The sequence below is a fragment of the Anoplopoma fimbria genome, chromosome 9 (genome assembly GCF_027596085.1).
Source record: "Anoplopoma fimbria isolate UVic2021 breed Golden Eagle Sablefish chromosome 9, Afim_UVic_2022, whole genome shotgun sequence".
Lineage (NCBI taxonomy): Eukaryota > Metazoa > Chordata > Actinopteri > Perciformes > Anoplopomatidae > Anoplopoma > Anoplopoma fimbria.
This window is the reverse complement of record NC_072457.1, coordinates 27,117,177-27,141,882: the sequence shown is the minus strand read 5'-3', so window position 1 is coordinate 27,141,882 and position 24,706 is coordinate 27,117,177. Positions and strand designations below refer to the sequence as shown.

Genomic DNA, 24,706 nt, shown 5'->3' with positions numbered 1-24,706 from the left:
CTCCCAACTTCAGCTGGGTTGTGAGAGCCATAGCATATGATTCAAATCACTTTTGCAAATGCTTTCATCAACAGGGCGAAAGCATGGACGTTTTAAAATTAGACATTTTACCTGCTACAACAGGTCTTAGTCTTCTGTGAGCATAAAAGCATTTTGTACCGCACTGTACAGTATGGAAGCATCATGATACGTTTCTCTTCTTATTCATTCAAGTTTGCCCTTTAGTTTGTCAATCTTCTGCATATATTTTTGTGTGTGATATATTAAAAGCTACATTGATAAAATATGTATAATTTCTTCTATCACTGTATGGTTTTGAATTAAGCATAATCTACATTTGTGGCTTCATTTATTTCATATTTGAAATACAGTACCAGTCAAAAGTTTGGACACACCTTCTCATTCAATGGTTTTTATTTATTTATTTTTATTTTTTCTACATTGTAGATTAATATTGAAGACATCCAAACTATGAAGGAACACATATGGAATTATGTGGTAAACAAACAAATGCTCAACAAACCAGAATATGTTTTATATTTTACATTCTTCAAAGTAGTTGAATGAGAAGGTGTGTCCACACTTTTGACTGGTACTGTATATATATATATATATATATAGAATAGTCATTTCACAGAACAGTGGTTCTCAAATTCCCGTGAAGGCACTCCAGGGGGTACGTGAGATTTTTAAAAATATATATTTAAAATTAGCATCCATTCAAAAATCCTTTAAAAATAGTTATTTAATAAATATTCAATAAAATATAAGTGTAAGTTCATAAACTGAATTCAATGCAACAATGCAATCGTCAGTGTTGACAGTTTAATAAATCAGACACTGATGGCACAGTTTATATTCCTTTATATTCCTTTATTGATCCCCATGGGGGAAATTCAAGTGGTTTTATTTTTTTATTTTTATTTTTTCTACATTGTAGATTAATATTGAAGACATCCAAACTATGAAGGAACACATATGGAATTATGTGGTAAACAAACAAATGCTCAACAAACCAGAATATGTTTTATATTTTAGATTCTTCAAAGTAGTTGAATGAGAAGGTGTGTCCAGACTTTTGACTGGTACTAGCGGCGCCCCTGAATACACAGCACTATATATATATATATATATATATATATATATATATATACATATATATATATATATATATATATATATATATGTATATATATATATATATATATATATATATATATATATATATATATATATATATATATATATATATATATATACATACATATATATATATATATATATATATATATATATATATATATATATATATATATATATATATATATATATATATATATATATATATATATATATATATACATATATATATATATATATAGTGCTGTGTATTACATCTTTTTTTCAACCAAAAATGCTTTGGCTGGTTAGGGGGTACTTGGCTAAAAAAGTATTTCACAGGGGGAACATCACTGAAAAAAGTTGAGAACCACTGCTCTAGAAACTGTCATTGTGAACCTTTGAGCCGGCGCTGTGTCAATAAAGTTTATTCAAATAAACACCGCGGCGTCACGACACACAATGGCAGCCAGCGGCACAGCTGTGACGGTCCTCACTCCTAACGGGAGGAGACAGGCGGTGAAGGTGTCCTCAAACACTCCGCTGTTACAGGTGACGGTGTATTAAGCTCAAGTCTCACCGCAGGACGGGTTGTTTCATTCTGAGCCTTTGACTCAAACCAGAGCCGCTGTTTCTGCTCCTGTTAGCTCGTTGTGCTAACAGGAGGTAGCCAGTGACGGATCAGTTTCTGTTGTCGTGCCTGTGGAAGGATGTGATTTGATTATTAGGTGGAAACTTTATCACTGAGCTTATATTCTCCGTCTTCAGGTGCTGGAGGATGTCTGCAAAAAACATGGATTCAACCCCGACGACCACGGCCTGAAGTGAGTATCAGTGAGTGAGTGGTGTCACAGTACTGACATGTGTGTATACCTCACTGTGTGTGTGTGTGTGTGTGTGTGTGTGTGTGTGTGTGTGTGTACTGATACATCACTGTGTGTGTGTGTGTACTGATACATGTGTGTGTGTGTGTGTGTGTGTGTGTGTACTGATACCTCACTGTGTGTGTGTACTGATACCTCACTGTGTGTGTGTGTGTGTGTGTGTGTGTACTGATACCTCACTGTGTGTGTGTACTGTGTGTGTGTGTGTGTGTGTGTGTGTACTGATACCTCACTGTGTGTGTGTGTGTGTACTGATACCTGTGTGTGTGTGTGTACTGATACCTCACTGTGTATGTGTGTACTGATACATCACTGTGTGTGTGTATGTGTGTACTGATACCTCACTGTGTGTGTGTGATACCTCACTGTGTATGTGTGTACTGATACCTCACTGTGTATGTGTGTACTGATACCTCACTGTGTGTGTGTATGTGTGTACTGATACCTCACTGTGTGTGTGTGTACTGATACCTCACTGTGTATGCGTGTGTGTACTGATACCTCACTGTATGTGTGTACTGATACCTCACTGTGTGTGTGTGTGTGTGTACCGATACCTCACTGTGTATGTGTGTATGTACTGATACCTCACTGTGTATGTGTGTATGTACTGATACCTCACTGTGTGTGTGTGATACCTCACTGTGTGTGTGTGTGTGTGTGTGTGTGTGTGTGTGTGTACTGATACCTCACTGTGTGTGTGTATGTGTGTACTGATACCTCACTGTGTATGCGTGTGTGTACTGATACCTCACTGTGTGTACTGATACCTCACTCTGTATGTGTGTGTACTGATACCTCACTGTGTATGTGTGTGTACTGATACCTCACTGTGTGTGTGTGTGTACTGATACCTCACTGTGTGTGTGTGTACTGATACCTCACTGTGTATGTGTGTACCGATACCTCACTGTGTATGTGTGTACCGTGTAAGAATATTGTGTGATTTTTACATGACTGCTGATGTTAGACCAGGAGATAAACAGTTATTGTAAGTATCAGGGGTTTGTCCAAACTTATTTGTCCACGTTATTCTAACGCAGGGTTGAATTCAAGCACTGGGTTTGACTTATTCGTCAGAAAAACAAATTTAACATTGCTTTTACATATGTAACCGGTGTTGTCTGCGTTGTGTTGTGTTGGAGAAGGAAGAGACCCGAGACTGGATATCCTTTGGAGGTTTATGGTCTTTATGCCACACTGGCAGATCTGACAGAAATAAAAATGTAAAACCCTACAGTCAGTAGCTGTAAACGGCACTTGAGCTCCTCTCCAATGCATTATATCAACAAAAGGGGAGAGGTGAGGGCAGGAGACAGCATATATAGGGGGGACCAAAGAAACTGGGGGAGTAACACTGGAGTCTCAACCGTTCCACTTATGAAATCTGGAGGTATAACATGTCAGGTTATGAAAGGAATCATATTTTCCCTCTTGTCTTATTTTTAAAGATGGGAGAATTCCAGAGGAAAGATGTTTTGTCAAATGTAATGCTTCTCAGTGTTGTTTTCATGAGCCAAGAAGTTTTTGTCCCACCATCCTCACCTGCCTCTCCTCTGTCATCAACATTTGACAGGTTTCAGAGGACAGCTGTTGACCTCACGCTGCCTTGGAGGTTTGCCAACCTGCCCAACAATGCGAAACTGGAAATGGTGACGAGTACAAGGAAACAGGCTGTAGCTGACAGCCAGGTTAGTTTATACGATAGCAGTGTTAAACCTTTGTGTCAGACCACATAGTAAAGACGCATAACAGCAGTCGTGCCTTAATGTGTGTGAGTGTGTCAGAACAATACTTAAGTGTAAATATTGGGGTTGTCTGCTAGTCGGTATCACCAGTAGCACTATTACACAGTAGTAACTCTATTCTCAGGCCTGACTTGGTGAAACTGAAATATGTAAGCTTAGCACATACATATATTTTTTATAAACATTAGCATTTTAGGTTTTCTTTGTTTCTATTTCAGTTATGAACTAAAGCTGTGAAACGATCTGTTTGTTGTGTTCGATATATGGATACATTTGAATATTTTTCAATTTAATTGCCTGCTTTCATGATCGAGTAAATTAAATTATTGGCTGAGAATTCTTAGTAGGTACATATACTGAATTAAGGATGGCCGATGTGGGGAAAATCAAATATCACAACATTTTTGACAGTATTCTAGGGTTTCCTGTTGATTCTTTCGAAAATATCTGCAGCCTTTAAAACCAGGAACAGACAATACTCATGCCCCATTATGAAAATCCCAAATCTAAGACGATATCTTGTCTCAAATCACTATAAAGATACAATATTGCTATATAGCCCAGCCCTTTCCCAAACAAGAAATAACAACATTGATAATAATATTAATATTGTTTTACATTTCATTCAGGTAATAAAGTCCAAATATATATTAGTATATAGTGTAATAATATGGTATTGTAATGCAGCTTGGACGATAGACCAACAAAGTGTCTTAGTAAGCTGCTCTTCCACCAAGATCCACCAGAACAGCTTCAGTGCTCCTCATCAGTGATACTAGAAGTCTGTGAACTACTGTGAGGATGAACGGCCATCTTACAAAAGATATTCCCTCCTTTGGTGATGTAATGACGGTGACAAGCGCTGTCTGACATGGCGGCCAAAATCTCTTAGTTGGGTGGAGATCTGGTGACTGTGAAGACCACAGCACGTAACTCGCGTCATTTTTATCAAACCGTTCAGTGACCCCTCTAGTCCTGTATGGAAGCATCCGCACACATTTGATTTCTCCACTATTACATTCTGTTTTTTTTCTTTGATTTGCCACTGATGATTAACCCAAGTATCACAATATAGGTGATTCCCTGAAACATAAGAAAAGTATTGTGATACTGGTGCCAGAGTATCAGTATTGTATAATCTGGGGCTGCTCCTCTTAGTTGATTAGTCGTCTTATCTGCGTTGTTGTTAGGTAGACAGGCAGGTAGCTTGTTACACTTTTTGATTCATTTGATTCATTGATAGCTGTCAGGATGTAATGAGAATAAAAAAATAAATAAATTGATAAAGCTTACCAACACTTCCTTTAAAGGGTCTTTTTTTAATAAACCTTTTTATGCAGAATTACTTATTTCCAAGAAACTTATGAGCACACATCTGGTGAGATTTAAAGTTGTGATTCTTTGTGATGAAACGTTTACAGATCTGTTGATTAAATCAACTAATCGATGTGTTAGTTGATTTAGAGTTGAGGACAAACTTAATATCATCACATAACCATATCAAAATATTGATTATTTGTACCACCCATAAACATGTTTGGGGAGAAATGATGGTTGCAATATCAGAACCATTTTGGTATTTCTGTCAGCTGTATATGTGGGCTTTTATTGACAGTACCTGGATATTCTTCGTCTGTGTTCCTGCGTTCACTCTGATCTTATCTGTGTCCAGATAAACACTTTGTTGTAGCTGAGCTGTAGTTTCCTATGACATCGTGGCATCACAAGTGAAATCACGGCTGGGTTTGATCTGTTGTTCTTGTTCATTTGATGGATGGTTGACTGTTGATACCTCTCAGATTTAATATACTCAGGCACACTGAGTCGTTTACCTCCCAACATTCACCTCAGCCAAACTGGTGTGTGAGAGAGTTTCATGTTTAGCCGTTGACAGCCAAAGAGCTCTTTTCATCTCTCCCGGTGTGCCGACGTGCAGCGTGCTTTCTTTGCTGGACAACACTGTTGTTGTGTAAACATAAACAACTCGTATAATGACTCAGAGAGAAAAAGAACAACAGAGACTCGCGCTGATGCCTGGTGTTACTCACTTCCAGACTGAGCTGGGCCCACATGTGCAGCATAATCAGATTTAATTATCAAAGAATTTTCTTCCTGCAAAATGGCTCAAGACTGTAGTGCCAAGAACTTACAAATGGCCACCTAGCGAGACTTTGATACTTAATAAAGTGAGTTTCCTTCCTGCATTGAGGTAACTTTTTGTAACGCATTCCTTCAACATGAAAGGTTAAGATGCACCTGTTTTTTATTTTTAAAGGCAATTAAAATAGTTAAATAATGTAAAGAAAAAAGGCAGTGTGACACCTGAAAGTGGTTCCCATTTTAATTCGCTTATGAGTTATAGTTCTGGATCATGGACACTGGTTTATTTGTAAAGTGTGTGTGTGTGTGTGCGGTATTTGACATGCGTTTAAACTGCAATTGTGTGTGACTTTGGTTTAATGTCCCTCAGGTGCGGATTGCACTACAGATGGAGGACGGCTCTCGGCTCCAGGGTTCCTTCTCCTCTGGACAGAGTTTGTGGGAACTGCTCACACATTTCCCCCAGATCCCAGATCAGGTGCGTGCGTGCGTGCGTGCGTGCGTGTGTGTGTGTGTGCGTGCATGCGCTGTTGAACATCTATCTTTGTGAGGACCAAACGTGAACCAATTTGACATCTTTCTGTGTTTCTAACTTCTTCACAGGGCTGTTCGAGGGTTAGGACTTGGTTTTAGGTTAGAGTGAAGTTTGGGTAATATATTTAGTTCAGAGTTGTTGTCTCGGTGTTAGTTAACATAGAAACACAGGACTCTCCTGTTTAGTGTTGGCCATTAGTTTTAGGTATTTACCTTCAACTGTTCAGCAGTGTAGCATGGCGAACTGCTCCAAATACATTACCTATGCAGCTCGGTTGCGGTTGCTATGGTAAAGAAACCAATCAGCTGTAAATACTAAATGTTCTTTTATTTTAGTTGGCAACAAAACACAGAACCATAGTTTCTGACTTCATTCAGAGTTTAACCATAATTCAATAGTGAATTTATTTAACCTGCAGATTGTGGCATTATCTCAATACCGAGATCTTTTGCTGCAGCTCGCTGTGACCGACACACGTCATCCAAATCTAAGCTCTGTGATTGGATGTTTCTTACCAAAATGCATCTTTGGAGATGCAGTTAACTTCTCATCTCATGGATTTGTGTTTACAGGCTTTAACGTTACAATTTTTTTATTTTAAAAAAACCCAGATTTTTTTCTGCTGGATTTGTTAATCTTTAGTTCTGATGATTCAACCAGAAGAGTTTCATGCTGATCCAAGCCAGATATGATACAACTGACATTTTCTATGGAAAAATGTAGCTGTCATTAAAAACTAAACTTAAAAACAAACAATATTATTTTAAACAAGAACAGTTTGGTCACTGGTGATGCAACAGAGAGCACGGTTCATTGTGTTGAATGGGTTTAATCATGTTTTTCATATATTTCTCATATTTCTCTGATAAAACTTCTTGAGATGGTCCTCACAAGTATGGACAATGTTTGTGTTTGCCTTTACTATGTACTTGTCTGTAAAATGAAGGCGGTCATTGTGTTAGATAACATCCCTTATTCTCACCACTCCTCTACTGAAGTTTAAACTCACACACACGTACAAATGCAGCTGTTACTCAGTAGTTCCAGCTGTGCGGTCCCAGGTGCTCGTGCATCCGTCCAGCTCTCATTTCATCTCTATTAAATGACATCACTCCCGTTACTGATCCTTTTCCAGGGAAGTTATGCTTCCATGAAATGAGTATCAGCTCCACATCAGCGTAAAAGCTCCGTGAAGGTTGTGAAACTGAGGGGAAAGCTTTTCAGAGCTGTGGAGAACAATAGTTAAACATTTATGGTACAATTAGTTTCTACACAGGATTGTGCTCACATGGTTTACATATGCAGACAGCGTGCCACTGCAGCACATGAGGTTTTACTGTAAAATCACAGGGCTGAGAGAAAGTCACTTCTGTGTTTTGTTATGTTGTCTCTAAAACAAACAAAAAATCAGTCACTCTTAACTTAAATCTGTCTTTCTTATTGTTTCCATCTTATTCCAGTGTGTCCGAGTTCTCTGAGTCAGAAGCCACCCCTGTGTGTGTTTACATGAGAGATGAGGTATGCAATGTTCCTTTAACTCTCAATTAAAAAAAACCAAACAAAAACAACTTTTATGGGTACTAAGGTGTCTGTGTGTGCAGGTGAGTGGTGAAGAAGCACTCAAGAAGGCCACTCTGAAGTCTCTGGGTCTTACAGGAGGAAATGCCATCGTCAGGTAGGCTGCTTGTGTACAAACAACATACTGAACACAACATCATGTTAACTTGAGACTTCATTATAAAGCTGTCGTTTATTTGTTTAAGGTTTATACTCAAAAAGAACAAAGCACAGGGACAGGAAGATGCCGAAGAAGCCACTGAAACAGCTGCTATGCCAACCACACCTGTTGCCAAGGAAACCGCACCTAGCCCGTCATCTCAGCCTGATCCTGCTCCCTCACAGCCGGAAACATCAACAACTGATGTGACAAGTAAAAAATCAGGCCCCGATAGGCAAATCGAAACACACAGTGCTCCAACTCCCGCCCCTGCTACATGCAGCAAACTTCCTGTTCAACAGGAAGAGGTTCGAAACCCCCAGGATGCAGTTCGGCCAAAGATTCCTCCTGTCGGGAGAGGAACGCCAGAGGAGGATGGCGAGGAAGCAGGGCCATCAGGACTGAACTCTCACCCATCTTCTTCCTCCTCCTCGGCTCCCTCGGCTCCCTCCTCCTACTCGGCCCCCTCGGCTCCTTTCATTCCCTTCTCTGGTGGCGGTCAGCGCCTCGGGGGTCCACGGGGAACTTCAGCGGGACGCCCGCTATCTTCATCCTCGTCTGTGTCAACTCTGACTGCAGCAGTAGAATCACCGAAAGCCAAGAAAGCAAAATCCAGCCACGGTTCTAGCACCAAGGTGAGTCATACCAGTCCTGATATCTTATTTTAGTTATTCTCATCCAAGATAAATAATCAAAATCAGAGTTTACATTTTCTTTTTATAAACCATCTCAAAAACGTTAATTCAGCAGTTACAGTTTGCCCAGTAGTCATGAAATAGTTTTATCTTGTCCCAGTTGTCTAAGAAGTGATGAGATGATTGAAAGTTACAGAACAGCTACTTAATTGGCAAATTTCAAAACCAAAGAACATTGCAAGTATTTTTTTATTTATTATTTTCTTCTGTGTTCATTACAGCCTGAATAATTCATGTCTTGTTAATTTCAACATTTAGCTAAATTAAAAAGCAATCAAGTTATAAGGACGTTTTATCTAGAATTTCTGAAATTTCATTGCTCACTGAAAGGCTTTCTTTTTTAAATGTTTGGCCTGTAATCAAATCATCTGTGGTTATGTCATATGCCTCAACCATTAGGGTGCCAGGTACCATATTATGCTTTCTTACTAGTCTTGAGCTCAAATAGTGTTTCTAGTAGTCCAATTTCTTTGTCATTTTTCTTTTACCCCATTGGCAGATTTTTTTTATTCGATACAAGCAAATGACACTTCATTGTCCTTAAGATTAAAGGTTATTTATTGACATTAGAAACGGGCGGAAAAACAATCTCTCCACAAGTAAGCGGGTAAAACTGTTGGCCTTTTCTGTTCCTCTCACAGCGGCAAACCACTGCCAACCAGCTGGACGAGGACATGGATCAAGGGGAGGAGTTCTTAGAGGTAAAACTATTTATTTCCTGTCAGAACTTTCGTGTGTGTGTGTGTGTGTGTCAGTGTGTGTGTGTCATCTTGAATGAGCGTTAGACACAATCTGACTCTGTAACTCGTTAAAGTTTCATAACAAATAAATTACTTCCCGTTGTTTTTTGTTTCACCTCACACCGTATCTTTGCCTCACGTGTGCCTCACAGTTTGAAACCCTCTGCTTTAGTAGAATCCATCAGTGTGAACATTTTTATGTCTCCATCCTTTCCCTCCCTCGCTCTCTTTCCTCAGCCAATAGAGAGGGAGCCCCTCGTCTACCACCTGGACGCAGTGTCCCGTCACTCTGAGGACCACCGAGATCCGCCAGACGAGTTCTTTGAAGTGACGATGGATGACGTGCGTAAGCGCTTCGCCCAGCTGAAGAGCGAGAGGTGGGAGACAGGGAGTGGATGGAGGCGGGTTGGGTGGCTTTGGGTCAGAGGACTGTGTGATATTTCGTATAAATACCTTGTTGCTGCAGAAACATGTCTGGATCAGATGTGTTCCTGCACTGTTTGTAACAGATAATTAGTCAGTTTGGCATTCGGTCCTGTGGTGTTTTTTTGTCGATGTATAACCCTTAATTGCAGAATACCATCGCAGTGATGAGAGGCCATAGTCAGGGAGAATGCCAGGCATCGCTGCGTGCGTTTTGAAGATTTTCTTTTTTTTTCTAATTTATTGTGAGTTTGAAGTTTTTATTTATTTATGAGCGCTTCTTCGAAACAGATGCGGACTAGTTTACGCTGTGCTCTCTGAATGTGGCCCCACCAGACTGCAGCTGCTGAGACGCTGTGTGTGTTTGCAAACATTTACTCATTTATAACACACCGCGCACACTACAAAAGCTTCTAAATATGGCGTACAGGGAGCAATTGGCGAGCCAGTTTTGAGTAGACGTTTATCCTCCAGCCATCGACCAAACAACGTCAGGTTAAGACCTCACCGCGTACATCCTTTAATCTCCGTCTACATTGACTTAGCTGGCTGCCTCGTGGCTACGCTACTACTGTGTCGATGACTGCAATTACCAAGGGGGAAATTAAGCCGACCGCAGCATTTCGTCTCTGCTTCTGTCACGCACACGCGAACACACGGCCACACACGAGTAAGGGTAGGAGATGAAACGGTCCTCGTCTGCTCATCTTTCCCACTGTTTGCTTTTTTTATTTCACAACTCTTTTCATTACAACTGTGTCTGTCTATTTCTCCCCAGGAAGCAGATGGAGGAGGCTCCGCTGATGACTAAATCTCTAAGAGAAGCACAGATAAAGGAGAAGATGGAACGATATCCTAAAGTGAGCACAAATGACGGACAAATAATCCTAATCCTGTTTTTTTAATTGCCGTGTTTGTGTGTAATATACAGACTTTAATAACCCCGCTGCCACTGTGTGTCTCCAGGTGGTCCTGAGGGTCCAGTTTCCAGACAGACATGTTCTACAAGGCTTCTTCAGGCCTCTGGAGACAGGTGTGTGTGTGTGTGTGTGAGTGTGTGTGAGAGTGTATTTGTGTGTGGAGGGTGTTCATTTCAGCTGGCTAGCCACAGGTATGGCTGCAATGTTGGAGCTAGTTGCGGCTCCCTCACCACATTTATGACTGTAGCCACACCAGAGTGACAGAGAGACAGAAATAATGAGACAGGTCTGTAATTCCAGGGATTAAATCCACCTCAACCCCAACAGCAACACGACAACCAGCAGAACAACAAATCTGAGGGGAATTCCATCTGAAAAATGAATTCTCCTCCACACGGCGACTGATGTAGGTGCAGATGGATCAGTTTGTTCATGATTAGGTGTGTTTGTTTTGTGTCCAGTTGGCGCCGTGAGGCATTTTGTGAGGAGTCACTTGGAGGATCCTCAGCTCAGTTTCTACTTGTGTAAGTCTCATTTCACTTTCCCACTGATTAATCACAACATCATTGAGCGTATGGATCCACCCCTGTAGCTGCTTTGTGAAGGTTTGATGATCATATTTCTGTGTATTCACACTTGACAGCAATATCTATATGAAGTTTTGGCCTTTATTTCTATCAACTGGGATTATAACCTGACTGATAATGGATTTTTAAAGCCAATCCCAGTATTGCCTGACATTAACAACAAATGATGATGATGATGTTGTTGTTATTGTTGTTTATGATTATGACCAAAGTAAACTCGTCAGTGCCCGGTGGACAAATTATGTAATTGAGACACTGTTTTAAAATTTCAAATCCTGACATTTCTTGTTAGTTATCGGCCATCATACACGCAGTGAAAAGCTCATACTGTCAATTTATTATCCAGCTCAAGTAACTGCTGAGACCTGGGAACAACACAGAGAATGTACTTCCCATTAAGTCCAACGGGGCAAGAAACAGGAGAGGCCAAACAATCATATCAGTTGTGAACAAGCCAAAAAATAATCCAGATTATCGTAACCACATCCTCTCTTTAAATTGAGTTTGACTAACCTGAAGGTTTCTTTTAAAGCCTGTCCGATCGTCTGATTGCTCGAGTTTCTTGCCCCCTCTGACTTCTCTTTGATGTTCACGCTGCATTCAAAAATCTTAACAGAGCTTTTCTGAGTTTAATTGTCCACTTTTTTATTTATTTTACAGCCAGTGCTTCGTCGTACATTAGAGTTAGTTTGATGGCAAAAGCCTAATTAGATTGTAGTTGTCGTCAGAGTAGACACACATTTATATCTAAACTTGATCTACTTGTGTGCACGAAAAATGTTTAAGTGTTTGCACCAACTTGCTCTTATTCATAATTCCCTGAAAAGCTGTGAAATGTATTTATCTGTCCTCATGTACAGTCTCTGTTGATGAGGACAAAACGTTGTCTCATTATTTATTAAAAACACTTGTTCAGTTTAACTTTTAGAATCAGTAATGAATTCAGTGTAGATTTAAGTGATGTTCCCTGTTTTTAATTGTTACTTTTTTGTTTCTTTCAGTCATCACCCCCCCAAAAACCATCCTGGACGACCCCTCGGCTACACTGTTTCAGGTAAGTCTTTAGGCAACACTTACCACAATAATAACCAGAATGATTTGACTCAAACCAACCATAACACAGTAAAACTCCAGAAAACAATAACTACGAAGACTTCCCATCCTTGAAAACCTCAGACACACGCAGAGACAGACTGTAAAATGTATGGAGTGGTCCCTCTCTCCTCTTCAAAGCCCCAACACATTCCCGTTCTCTCCCTCCTCTCTCGCTCCTACACTCTCTCACACTTGTCCCCCCTCCCTCCCCTCTCCACTGTCCTTGACCCCAGCTGGGCTTGATTTTTCCCAGACTGGCACATGGGGTTAATACAGGCCTCGCTTTGATCTCGACACACAAACACACACACACACACACATACACGGAGAATTGGGCAGCCTTGATGCTTTGTTGCCTCCAAGTTCAGAGCTATTCAAATAATGAAAGGGAGCGAAGAGAAACAAAAAAAAAAAAAAATTAGAAGTTGTTCTCTTGTATGGTTCATCGCTCTGAACACAGGCGCCCTCGCAGACTCTCCTTGTTCTTTTATTTTTAGATCCATTATTTTAGAACAAAAAGAACATTTCCGTTATCAGTGCCTCTTGTTGGACTCAACCTAAAGTAGTAAACGAAAAAAGAGAAGCGGAGGAAGAGAAAGTTGTTTGAAGTGATATCGTGTTGTGATCGTGTTCAGCAGACTGGTACAACAGATAACCATCCTCACAAGCACACTTTGAAGTGTGTGTGTGTGTGTGTGAGATGGAAGTCCTTTTGGTGCCACAATCCCTCTGAATCAAATCTGATGTTCTGATGCCCGTCACCGGTGTCTCTTTGTTTTTTCCTCTTTGTGTCCCTTCCTGAACCCCCCAGGCCTGTTTATCACTACATGTCCCTCTCCTGTACCCCAACTCCAGCTTTCTCTCTCTCTCTCTTCTTCTCGTTCTCCACCCTCATCCGCCTCCACCACTACTGTCTCTCTCTCCAACCCTCTCTTGTGCCTCACCCCCGTGTCTCTATCCGTTAGGAAGTTAGAAGCGTTAAAGCACACAGAAACAAAATCTTTAATCTCCTTGGTTTCATGTCTCACACACCAAACACACTGTCTGGCTCTGTTTTCCTGTCTATACATCAATCTTTGACACACACACACTTTTTTGTTGTGTCACGTAGACATGAGTGCAGACATATACGTCTCTTTCTCTCTCACACACACACGCACATTTAAATCACTTTGTGTCATGTCAGGAAAGGAATGTTTCCCAACCCAGAAGCCCTTTGATACCAGGCGTCCCCTCCCTCATCTGTCTCTCCCTCTGTCTTCCATCAGGATCCGTTCTGCCTCCCTCCCTCCATTCTCTCTCTTAAATGTTTTTTTTTGTACGCTGTCTCTGTCTCTCTCTTTCTCTGTCTCTCTCTCAAACTCTTTCTCACACACACACACACACACACACACACACACACACACACACACACACACACACCACACACACACACACACACACACAGGTCTTGTCCCGTTGCCCTGGAAGTGCCGCTGCCAGAGGAGCAGGGAAGCAGGAATGCCCGTTGTTTCACTGTAACACATTGTTTCCTGCTCACAGGGCTGTGATAATAGCAATTAGGCTATTAGGGTCCCAATTTAGAAACCCACTAGGGGGGGGGGGGGCAGAGAGAGAAAGGACAGTGTGTGAATGGGTTGTAGTGGTGAACAAACCCGCCTAATCCCAGTGACAGCCATGATACGCTCTCTTTTGATACTGTCGATTTGAAACAGTGCAAGATTGAGCTACTTGTAAATTTGATTATTAGAATTATTGATTAGTTTATATACTGACTACTCGCTGAGCCACGCCCCTCTTGGTTATAGTTCCAACACTAATTCATTGCACACATGAGCTGAACATGAGACACAGAACGGCACAGATTAGGTCATCAGTTCGTTACACAGGGATTTACATTCAGACGCCTCTTGATATTGGAACGAAAAAAGGAAAACAGTAAAATGAATTCAACAGTGCCTGTTTCGATAAAGTAATGATTCACTTTAATCCTGTATTTTTCACCCTCATCTCTCTGTGGTTAAAGGGTATAAGATACATTCACCTTTACTGGTTTTACTGTGATTCCTCTTAACATTGATAAAAGCACTACTACAACTGACTACTTATATCCTTAGTATAAAGAATGAAGTTACCTTTTTTTGGTTTGTTTTTTAAGGTGCCAAGTTCGATATTCAGAGCGTTAATATAGCAGCAAACAGGCATTTGCTATGTGAATATATAGTGGAGTTAAGTCAGTCTCTACACCCATTCTCTGTGTGTTTTGTATTTCAAGCTTCTGTGTGCTTTGATTGTGTAGCCAGGCCGGCCGAGTGTGTGTGTGTTACTGCATATAAGTTTCTCTCTGTTGTGCCCCACTAGCTAGCTAATGGCCAGCTCACGGCCGACGTTCCCTCCCAGGTTTACACTGTTAGCTCTGTCAGCACCGCTAACTTCTAGCCGCGGCTCAGACGTCTCCATGTGGAGGCACTAGATATGCTCTGAATCTCATATTGAGCTCCTTCAATATGTAATTCATAAAACACATTCTCATTATTCCTCTTAAGGTAGTTAGGTTAGAGGATCTATTATCTGAAAAAAAACAGAAACTACTCATGGTGTTTTTCTTAAGTGTGAAGTGGAGGTTTGTCTCTGCTGTTGGTCACACGACTACCTGCTGAAAGTCATTTTACATCATTAATCATTAAAAACAACTCAACTTCGTTCTTCTGCTCACATGCTCTCCCGTGTTGCACATGCGTTTCTGTGAACGTTCACAGGAGAAGAAGACGACTGTGTTTATCTTTCACTAGTGTTGTTTGTCTACTTCCTATTAGAGTCACAGACACGTATCCTGCTTGCCTGTCTGTCTGTCTGCGTTTCTACCTCATAATTGTACACTTGGTAATATACATGCCTGCAAATGGTCCATTATAACCATTAAGACGTCCACCGGAGAGGAGTGTTGTGCTTCAGGGGTGAAAGTGTTTTCACTAACCATTTGATTGTTGCTCATTTTGTGGTTTGTTTCAAAGAAGCTCGGTTACTGGTTCAGATCCCCGAGCAATGAATCAACTTCAAAAATGAACTTGACTCTGGCTTGGATGTGGTGGCAGCGCTTGGTTTGCGTGTAGAAGGGAGGCAGTTTTGTTTTGATTCTTCCATGTTTTTACAGATTGACTTGATGATTTTTTTTTAATGGCTTCTGTTCACGTCTCCTCTCCGTCTGCAGGCCGACCTGTTTCCTGGTGCTCTGGTGTACTTTGGATCAGACGCAAAGACAGGTTTTTGTCCCTTTCTGTTTTTTTCTTTCATATGCTGATTTTGAAAAAGATACTGTTGTATAACTGAGGAATGTAATATAACAAAACAACAGTTTACATGTGTGTGTGTGTGTGTGTGTTTCCTACACAGATTTTTACATGAAGAGGGAACTAGTTGAATCCTCTGTCTCGGCCTTGCAAGCAAATGAGTCCATTGCAAGGTATGTGTTCACTTAACTGTGTCTGTGTGTGTGTGTGTCTGATAAGATGTGTGTCTAGCCGTGCATGCATTAGGGTGTGTATATGCACATGTATCCAGCGGCAACCAGCCTATTTTCCTGTCACAAAGCTGTCATCATTGGAATCCCTTTGAGGTTCAGCCTAAACAGCAGGTGCCCCCATTCCTCCACAAACGCACACACATAAACATACACATAAAACCATTTTCCAGTCCTGCTAAAGACAGAGCCCCTTTCCCAAAAGTGACCCCCACCTGTTATCCTTTTGCTTCTCTAACAAGGTCATCACTCGTCTGTTTTTAGATCTTGATCTCACTATGTTATTTAATCTTCTGGTTTAGCTCCTCATGCAAAACACTGCTGCTTTAAATAGATACAGGAACTCCTAAAGAAAACAAAAAATGCTTTCCATCTTTCAAGAGAAACTAAAATATTTTAACCTTTTTTTTTTCCTCACCTCACCTCCACGACCTCAGCTGCATGATCCGGTCCACAACACCCTCCTCGCACTCTGAAAGCTCAGAGGAGCCGCTGCCTCCTTCAGAGCCGAGGGAGGACACCAGCGGGTCCACACAGGACGAGGGAGACCCGTCTGGACCCACCCAGGCTGCTAAACCTAACAGATCTGACCCGGGAAAGGTGCCCAAGTGGCTCAAGCTTCCAGGTGAGGACGGGACAGTATGTAGAGCATGCGGACAGTATGTAGAGCATGCGGACATAGTCATTTAAGTCGCTTTCACACCTGCAGTTTGGATCATTTGGTCCAGACCAAGAGAAAAATATATGCATTGTTGCCTTTTTAAGTTCTAGTCTTTTTATAAACATACCAAGAGCTGTAAAATAAAAAAAAATAAAAAGTGATACGGACTGGAAATTTACACACTTATCTGACAGTTATAGTGGCTGTTGTTCTGCATCATCATCTCTACATGGACCCATGTGGGGACACTTGTGAACACCGTCCAGTCAGGCTTTTAAAGGGGTCAGAATGATTTGATCTTCTTGTTTTCTTGAGCTCCTCATCGTGACATTCTGTGATGTGTTGGTCACACTTGGCTGTTTGGCAGACGATGCGGTCCCTGATCCAGTTCTGCAGTACATATGGGAGATGTTTTCAATTGTCAGGAATTTATTTCCTCCGTGGCGGCCAAACATGTTACACAAGCCATCAGGAAATCCTAGAAGACAAACTGGGCTTGTATTAACATTTATAGGGCTGACATACTGAAAACAATGAACAGACTAAAGAACTTGCTAGCCTAGCAACAATTTAGGCTACAAACAACACATAATACAACATTCTCTGTGTTACACCAGAACTCTCTACATTCAAAAATAGTATCTGATGTTGTGAATACTTTTTTTTTTTTGCCCTCAAATATAATAAGACCCAGACTTTTTCAAACATAATTTCCAGTGCAACCAACTGAAACTTCTCCCGCGAATCAGAGCCCGAAGGAGAACTACGGTGGCTGACACAACGACGTGAACGGCTCTCTGATCAATTGACAGCTTTCACACCAGCCCAAACAAAGCAGCCTTACACACCTGATACAGAAACAATATATTTCACCCCTCCAGCTGTCCTCCTCAGAGATCACGTAGCGAAAGAACAGAAGGCTTTGAGCCACACAATTTGTGTTGTGGTAAACACACACACACGCACACAAACCCCCAAACCACAGTCAATAGGAAATAGTCTTTTAAAAGCAGAATTCCTCATGACTCAGAAGATAAGGATGCATTTAAGGATGAACCAATTAGTTCAGGATGGTCGCCCCCTCCGGCCCAGGAGACCACTGCAGCCTCTCCGTGCCCAGGGAGAGAGCCTGCTGCTGGGCCACATCACACAGCATGAGCCCCTGTGGTCCGTCCAGTCACGGAGCTTCTCTGTTGTTATAATGTGGCGTTTCTGGTCACTGCATTGATGTTTTTGTTCATAAAAAAATGCTCCCTTTTTCTCTCTCTGTCTTGTTTGTGTTTTTGTGCACATTTTATTTCGGGCTGATCTCTGTGTGTGTCCATGTGCGTCTTTTAAGAAAGATGTGGCTGCTTTCTCTTTCATGAGGAGAGTTAAAAGGAATAAGACTGAGTGGAGCGGGGCTGAATCAGGAATTATAGGCTCCTTGTGTGGAGCCGTACGAACAGAGGACACACACACACACACACACACACACACACACACACACACACACACACACACACACACACACACACACACACACTCTGACACACGTTTGTCCGTCACTGAAGATGTCCAGTACTTTTAACCCGTCTCTTTTATTAGAGATCATAAAAGGCCAGAGTACTGTCAGGAATTGAGATTAAAGCCAACACACTTCCAGTCTAGAGGTCTGGTGACTCTCTGGCACGCCTATGAAAGCTTTCTGCTCCGTCCTCAGGATGATGAGTGCTGTGTTGATGCCGTGTTGACAGGAGTTATTACAGGTCACATATTGCAATGTCTGTGTTTAATATTATGTAGTGTTCTTATATTTCTTTCTGTTAAATGAACATATATATAAGGGAATACTTTGACATTTATATTATACATTTTTAATACACTTATTTGCTTTCTTGATATGATTAAAAAATCTAGCGTTCTCTTCTCAAGATTACCAAACTTACCTTCTATCAATTAATCAGCTAAGAGGGGGAATCCTTAGTCCAAATCTTTAAAAATAGTGTACCGTTGCCTCTAAAGCTCACTAACTAATGCGCTATATATTGTTTGTTTAATTAAAAAAACAAAGTTTAAAAACATCATGGCATTTTTTTCTGGGGTTATGTGCTTCACTGTTTCTAAGCCCCTTTCAATGACATCATATTTAATGGACAGACATGAGAGTGGCATCGATTTTCTCACTTAGCCTTCAGAATAAAGTGCTTTAAGTATTTCCCAAAATGTCAAACCATTTTTTTTTTTTTTTAAATGTGTCTGGATTTCTTGTCATAAATATATACAAGCTCTTTCCTTTTTTATTGAGTACGTTTTCTTTTCTTTTTGAACCTGTTGATAAATTGCAGCATGTTGATTATAACATCTGGCCGTCGTCAGTGTAGAAATCTCTGGTTTCTCTGTCGTCTCATGTTGTAGCTCAACAAAATTAAATACGTGAACTATTCTTCTCAGATTGACCCGTTACGCCTTTATGATATTTAAAAATCAACACCAGCGTTAAAATGTTACTTGTTGTTATTCTATAGATCGGCAGAGCCATTAACTTCCGTCTGCTGTTTCTTTCACAGGTAAGAAATAAGACTGCTGCTGTGTGTTGATGGGAAGACTTCACCACTGACGTCTGACAAGCTGTTGAAGAGTAGAGCACTTGAACCTTTGCTGCGCTTTGATAAAGGCTCAACCTTTTGGCTGCAGCGGACTAAATCCAACATGGAAGAAGCTTGCACTTGACTAGGTCTGATGAGACAAATGAGTGAGTGTATGGTGAATACTGGAATGGAGGAGAGTTGTGTTTCATTCCGGTTGATTTATCAGAGGAGAGAGAGTTAAAGGTGCTGCTTTTATTCAGCAGGTGAGGATGTAGTGTAAAGTGAATAAAGATGGTTGAACTAAAACTATCCTGTGTTGTCTTGTATTGAAGTTCAAATGTTACTGTATGTACTGTGATAATCTTGGCCACCCTCAACAGTTTTTAACAGGTTTAATAGAGTGGTCTCTATTAATCGTTTATGGCTTTTGGAGTTCACGTCACTAACTATCAATCCATAGATTATATTCCTAGAAAAGTCAAATTTGATGGGATTTATTTGAGGTAAAATCAAAAACAAGTGGGCTGATTTGTCTGTTAGGGTCACCGTATTTGTTCATAAGTGAGTTCATGGTGTTGTTGAAGAGCAGCTCAACATTTTTCATGTTCCTCCCTGTAACCATGGAGACCACAGCTTTGATCTAACAGAGCAGACCTCATGATACACAAATCTACGCAGCCTCTGACTCTCATACCCTGATTTATCTAACCGTCCACAGGTTATAGTAAACAAGCAGCATGCAGCCATATTTTCACGTTGTCAACATCACACACACACACACACACACACACACACACACACACTCTTACACACACTCTTACACACACACACTTACACACTTCCTCAACCGTCTCACCAGCTGTCCCCTCATTCACTCTTTTAGCTGCAGGAGGAACTTCAAAAAGAGGCCGAACACAGAGGGGAGCAGGACTCTGTGTGTGTGTGTGTGTGTGTGTGTGTGTGTTGTGGGAGTATGAGGGAGGAGTTGCATTCCTTCCACTTGTCACACACACACACACACACACACACACACACACACACACACACACACACACACACTTTCTGTTTCCCTCTTGCAAATTAATTACTTCCAACTGCCCCTGGAGTCTTTGATGCCAAATAAAGCGACGGCTCTTCGGGAGGCTGTTCATGGAGCTTGTGTTGGTTGCAGTTCAAACCTTATTCTCAGATAAGCCTCACACAACTTAACAGTGGTAAGATATATAGGTAATGCCTTAAAATAAATAAAAACTGTTGTGAGATGGAAGATACAAAAACATTTTTTTAAAGTTCTGAAAATCCAAAAGGTAACTGCTTGCCTGTAGTTGCTCATTTACTTATTATAAAGACAAAGTTGGACATTCAAAGGCTGTGATGAAATGCTGTGGCGTCAGCAGGTTGGGCGTCTGGCTCTTTTTAATCTGCAGTACTGCTGCTTTGTTACAATAACGCCCCCTGGTGGCAGCTGTAGCAACGACAAGTGGTTCCTTAGGATCACAGTGGCCTTGTTGAGAAGAGAGATGAAGATATGAGCGTTCATTCCCTGAAGGCTTGTCCTTTACAGAGCAGATCCCAGCTGACAGGGCTGAGACAAACGGACGTTCATGGTCCCATTCACCATTTAGAGTCACTAATAACCTCTTTGGACTCTGAACCCTTCTGCTGTGAGACGACCTGCCATTACATTCCAATCCAAACTTTATTCAATAAAACTGTATTGTGCTAGTATTTGTAAACAGCTGTTTGCCACCCTTATTTTGGTTAGGGCCAGGTATAATGTCTCAGCAGTGAGGGGGGGGTTATTGGGCTCCGTTGTCCAGACTTCCTCACAGAAATGCTTTTAGTTTATGAACCAGTAAAGCTGCTCAGATCCTCTTGTTCTTCTGTTTTAGCTTTACCACAAAGCAGAATGAAAACGTTTGCTGATGCTGCTTTTAGCCGTTATGCTTCAAGCCGATGGAACAGCTTTCCAGAGGATGTGAGACTTGCTAAAAATATTGATATTTATTCAGTCTGGCTTTTGTGTTTTATACTTTTATGTTTTTTATTATTATTGCTTAATACGTCTGAATTTATACAGTGTCTTATGTGTTTTTATGCTACGGCATTAGTATTTATATTTATTTATTATTTTATTTGGCTCTACTTTTACTTTATCCAGTTTAACAATGATCATTTTATTCAGTGTTGTATGTTATTTAAATATAAACCTAATTTGGTGTTACTAAGTCTCTTCATATTCTCTCCATTTTCATCTTGTTTTTTCATCTGGTCAATTATTTGAAAAGCACTTTGATTGCATTTGATTTGTTTGAAAAATGCTATATGAAAAAAAACTGATTGACTGATGTTTGTATGCGAGGAGCCTCCATCACAGTCGGTGCAGATTTAGAGGCTGTAGAAGAGATCTGAGAGAAGGAGTCAGGAGAGCTGCTTGTTACCCTCTGGACAGCAATAAACCAAATATTGCCCTCCACCTCCTCCTCCTCCTCCTCCTCCTCCTCCTCCATGATGTCCCTTCTGGGCTGGAAGTGAACACCCACCCTCAGCCAGTATACATTCAGGGTGGAGGATATGGTGCCTGTATCCCTGTGGGAGAAGACCCTCATATATTTGAGCCTCACAGTTAAATGATGGCGGCTTCCACCTTGTTGATGGACCTTTGCATCAGGAAGACGTCATGCAGGTGCTTATAGACAGGAGCAGGTGGAATAGGTTACAGATAGGTGTCATCAGGAGTAGATCAGTATCTGTATTCATATGGTTATTTGACAATGAGGGACGCTTTATGCCAAAACAACAAAGTTGTTGTACCTTCTAATGTGTTCACTGTGAGGCCCCACTAGTCAATAAACTAAACAACATCAAATTAGTCATAATTTAAAAGTAATAAACCAAGAGAGTTCAGTGTAGGGGAGTTAAGTTGCTGTTACTTTTTCTTGGTTCAAAACTTTTCTGGGTAAGAAACCAGAGAAGAAGAAGGTGACACGCATGGTGATGGTGACTTCTCATCCTGATCAGTCTCTAATCATTACCTCTCTCTCCACAGTACCTGCGTTTCAGCGGCTTGTAGACGACGTTTAGACCAGGGCTGCTGTCCATCACCCTGTGAGAAAATCTAAATTAGTCTTACAGAGTAATTATTTTCTAATATCTTAAAGAACAAATTATTTATCAATTAATTAAGAGAATATTCAGAAAATAAGAGCTTTTAGCGTTAGTTGCAGCCCTTGTAATTATAGAACAAAATATCCTTCCTGTGAAAGGAGATTTGACCTCCATCCCATTAAACAGAACACAGACAGAAAAGCTTGATCCCCTTCAGTTGTAACATTGTCCTCCTGGCTTAGAAACCAGAGAAGAAGAAGGTGACTAACATGGTGATGGTGACTTCACTTCCTTGTGATAAGCTTCCAGTTATTGCCCTAATGTATGTTGGTACACTCTCATTATCTTACAAGTGATTTGGTGAATATTTTAATACTCAAGGAGGACACACACACAGCAAGCAGAGTCTCTCGTCACTTCAGTCAATGTGTTTCGGTGGTTCTCTATATGATTGTTTACTGTGATATCCAGTATTGTTGTCAGTGTCAGTTTACAGTTTAGATGTGTGGTTACAAATTCTAATTTAAATTCAGTTAGCCTCACCACCCACACATTTCTATACTAAAGAGACAAACACACAGAACAGGTGGTGAGACAAGCTGCAATGGTGACATCCGTCCACCAGGTGTCTGGATTTCCCCTCACTTTAAACTATAATGACTTTAAATGACATCTGTGGAGTAAATCACATCTGGGGAATCTACAGCACACAGGTTTCTGTTGAGGGTCATGAGTGTGTATTTATGTGAAGGTCGGTACACCACAGAGCAAGTGGGCAATTCATAATCAGTCAATTTGCTAAGAGGATCTTCTCGTAAATGTTTCCCTTTCTCCTGATTAGCTTGTAATTTAATTTAATTATAGCTGGGCCTGACACCAGAAACACTGACGACCTTAAACTTGTTCATATCTAAACAAATAAACCCAACTGAGGTTAAAGAGTTCGTACACCTTCTTTTTGAATGGATTTAAATTCATCATTTTTCTAATGAAGTTCATAATACCAGTTCATAATAACCAGCCATAATACACAAACTCAATGTCACCTTTCACGCAGGTAACCACACAATCTAAACTGTAAACTGACAATGACAGTCATAGCACCACAGTAACATATTGATCTAAATGAAGACAGACTATGCTTGCTTGTGTTTGTCCTGCTTGAATATTAAAATCAATATTTTTGGCCTGTAATTACAAGGGATGAAATTTACTAGAAAGATTTTTATTATTAATTAATCTGCTGATTATTCTCTAATTTAGATTTCCATCACATTCTTATGGAGAGTAAAACTAAATATTATTAATGATATTACTCAATAAGAGATATGTAGTGTTTTTGTTCCCTACATTTGTGTGAAAGCTATTTTTACGATACAAATATGTTTTTATAAAAACAAAGTATTTTATTGGTTAAGAAACTGTGATGCTTTGTCTTTAATTTTACTACTCAACGAGATATAAGTTTTTTACAACTTCACTTGGACTTCTACAACATTAAAATGATAAAGCATATGTGAGGCAAATGTTGGACTTTTTCCGACACATTTATTTTATCCACTAGCTCTAGTTACAAATTACTTTGCAGATTAAGATTTACACACAAATTGCATTGAGAAATTTGATTCATTACTTCATATTACAACTTTCAATTTTAAGGAGACTGATTTGTAAACAACAACACTCCCAGGTACTCTGTATTAAGCCCTCATATACTGTGTATTAATCAATACTATTTCTCTATTTCTCATTTTTAACTCTGTAGGACTTAACTGCTGCTTTAAAGTCACATAACAACAAAGCTACCTGTTTAAAATACTTACTTATTATCTACTGCGTTCGCTGACGGTTTAGTTCACCATCCTGACTTTAAAATCGTCTTAAGTTTTGGATTCCTCCACTCTTTCTAGAGTAAAGTCTCTTGGAGTTTATCTGTGGTTCACACGTTGAAGTCCACTGGTGAAATGAACCAGTTCTTCTTAAAGAGTCATCATTGTGTCACACGTTCTGCAGTATGACACAACGAACGTTATGACGCAACCTAATTCGATTATTCGACTCTTTGATTCCATCCTCATTTAACAGTTTACACCCAACAGCTATTCATCCATAACCCATAGTGGTGGAATGATACTAAGTACATTTATCTACTCAAGTTACAATACGTTACTTAAGTACAATTTTGAGAAAGGCCAGTTGTACTTTCTTTGAGTATTCAGTATGCAGGTGGAGAATGATGTCCATGTCTTCAGTCTCGTTTAGAAACTTCTTCAGGTCAGAGACA

At 40.4% G+C, this 24,706-nt stretch overlaps 1 protein-coding gene across 1 annotated transcript; it reads left to right on the top strand.

Moving 5' to 3' along the window:
- The first annotated feature begins 1,518 nt into the window (after window positions 1-1,518).
- aspscr1 (ASPSCR1 tether for SLC2A4, UBX domain containing) lies at window positions 1,519-19,612 on the top strand. The gene is made up of 17 exons (XM_054604526.1): window positions 1,519-1,671; window positions 1,888-1,943; window positions 3,580-3,694; window positions 6,222-6,320; window positions 7,845-7,904; window positions 7,988-8,061; window positions 8,150-8,738; window positions 9,440-9,499; window positions 9,776-9,915; window positions 10,740-10,821; window positions 10,928-10,994; window positions 11,343-11,405; window positions 12,470-12,522; window positions 15,775-15,826; window positions 15,957-16,026; window positions 16,521-16,708; window positions 19,294-19,612. The coding sequence occupies exons 1-17, from the start codon at window positions 1,582-1,584 to the stop codon at window positions 19,302-19,304; spliced, it is 1,869 nt and encodes a 622-aa protein (XP_054460501.1). The 5' UTR covers window positions 1,519-1,581; the 3' UTR covers window positions 19,305-19,612.
- The last annotated feature ends 5,094 nt before the right edge of the window (window positions 19,613-24,706 follow it).

What these genes read in the sequence shown, in the direction of transcription:
- aspscr1 (XM_054604526.1), top strand. Translation starts at nt 1,582, where the DNA reads ATGGCAGCCAGCGGCACAGCTGTGACGGTCCTCACTCCTAACGGGAGG. An exon ending in TCAGCTCAGTTTCTACTTGT is followed by an intron (nt 11,406 to 12,469) that starts GTAAGTCTCATT and finishes TGTTTCTTTCAG; the next exon opens with TCATCACCCCCCCAAAAACC. An exon ending in GCAAATGAGTCCATTGCAAG is followed by an intron (nt 16,027 to 16,520) that starts GTATGTGTTCAC and finishes CCACGACCTCAG; the next exon opens with CTGCATGATCCGGTCCACAA.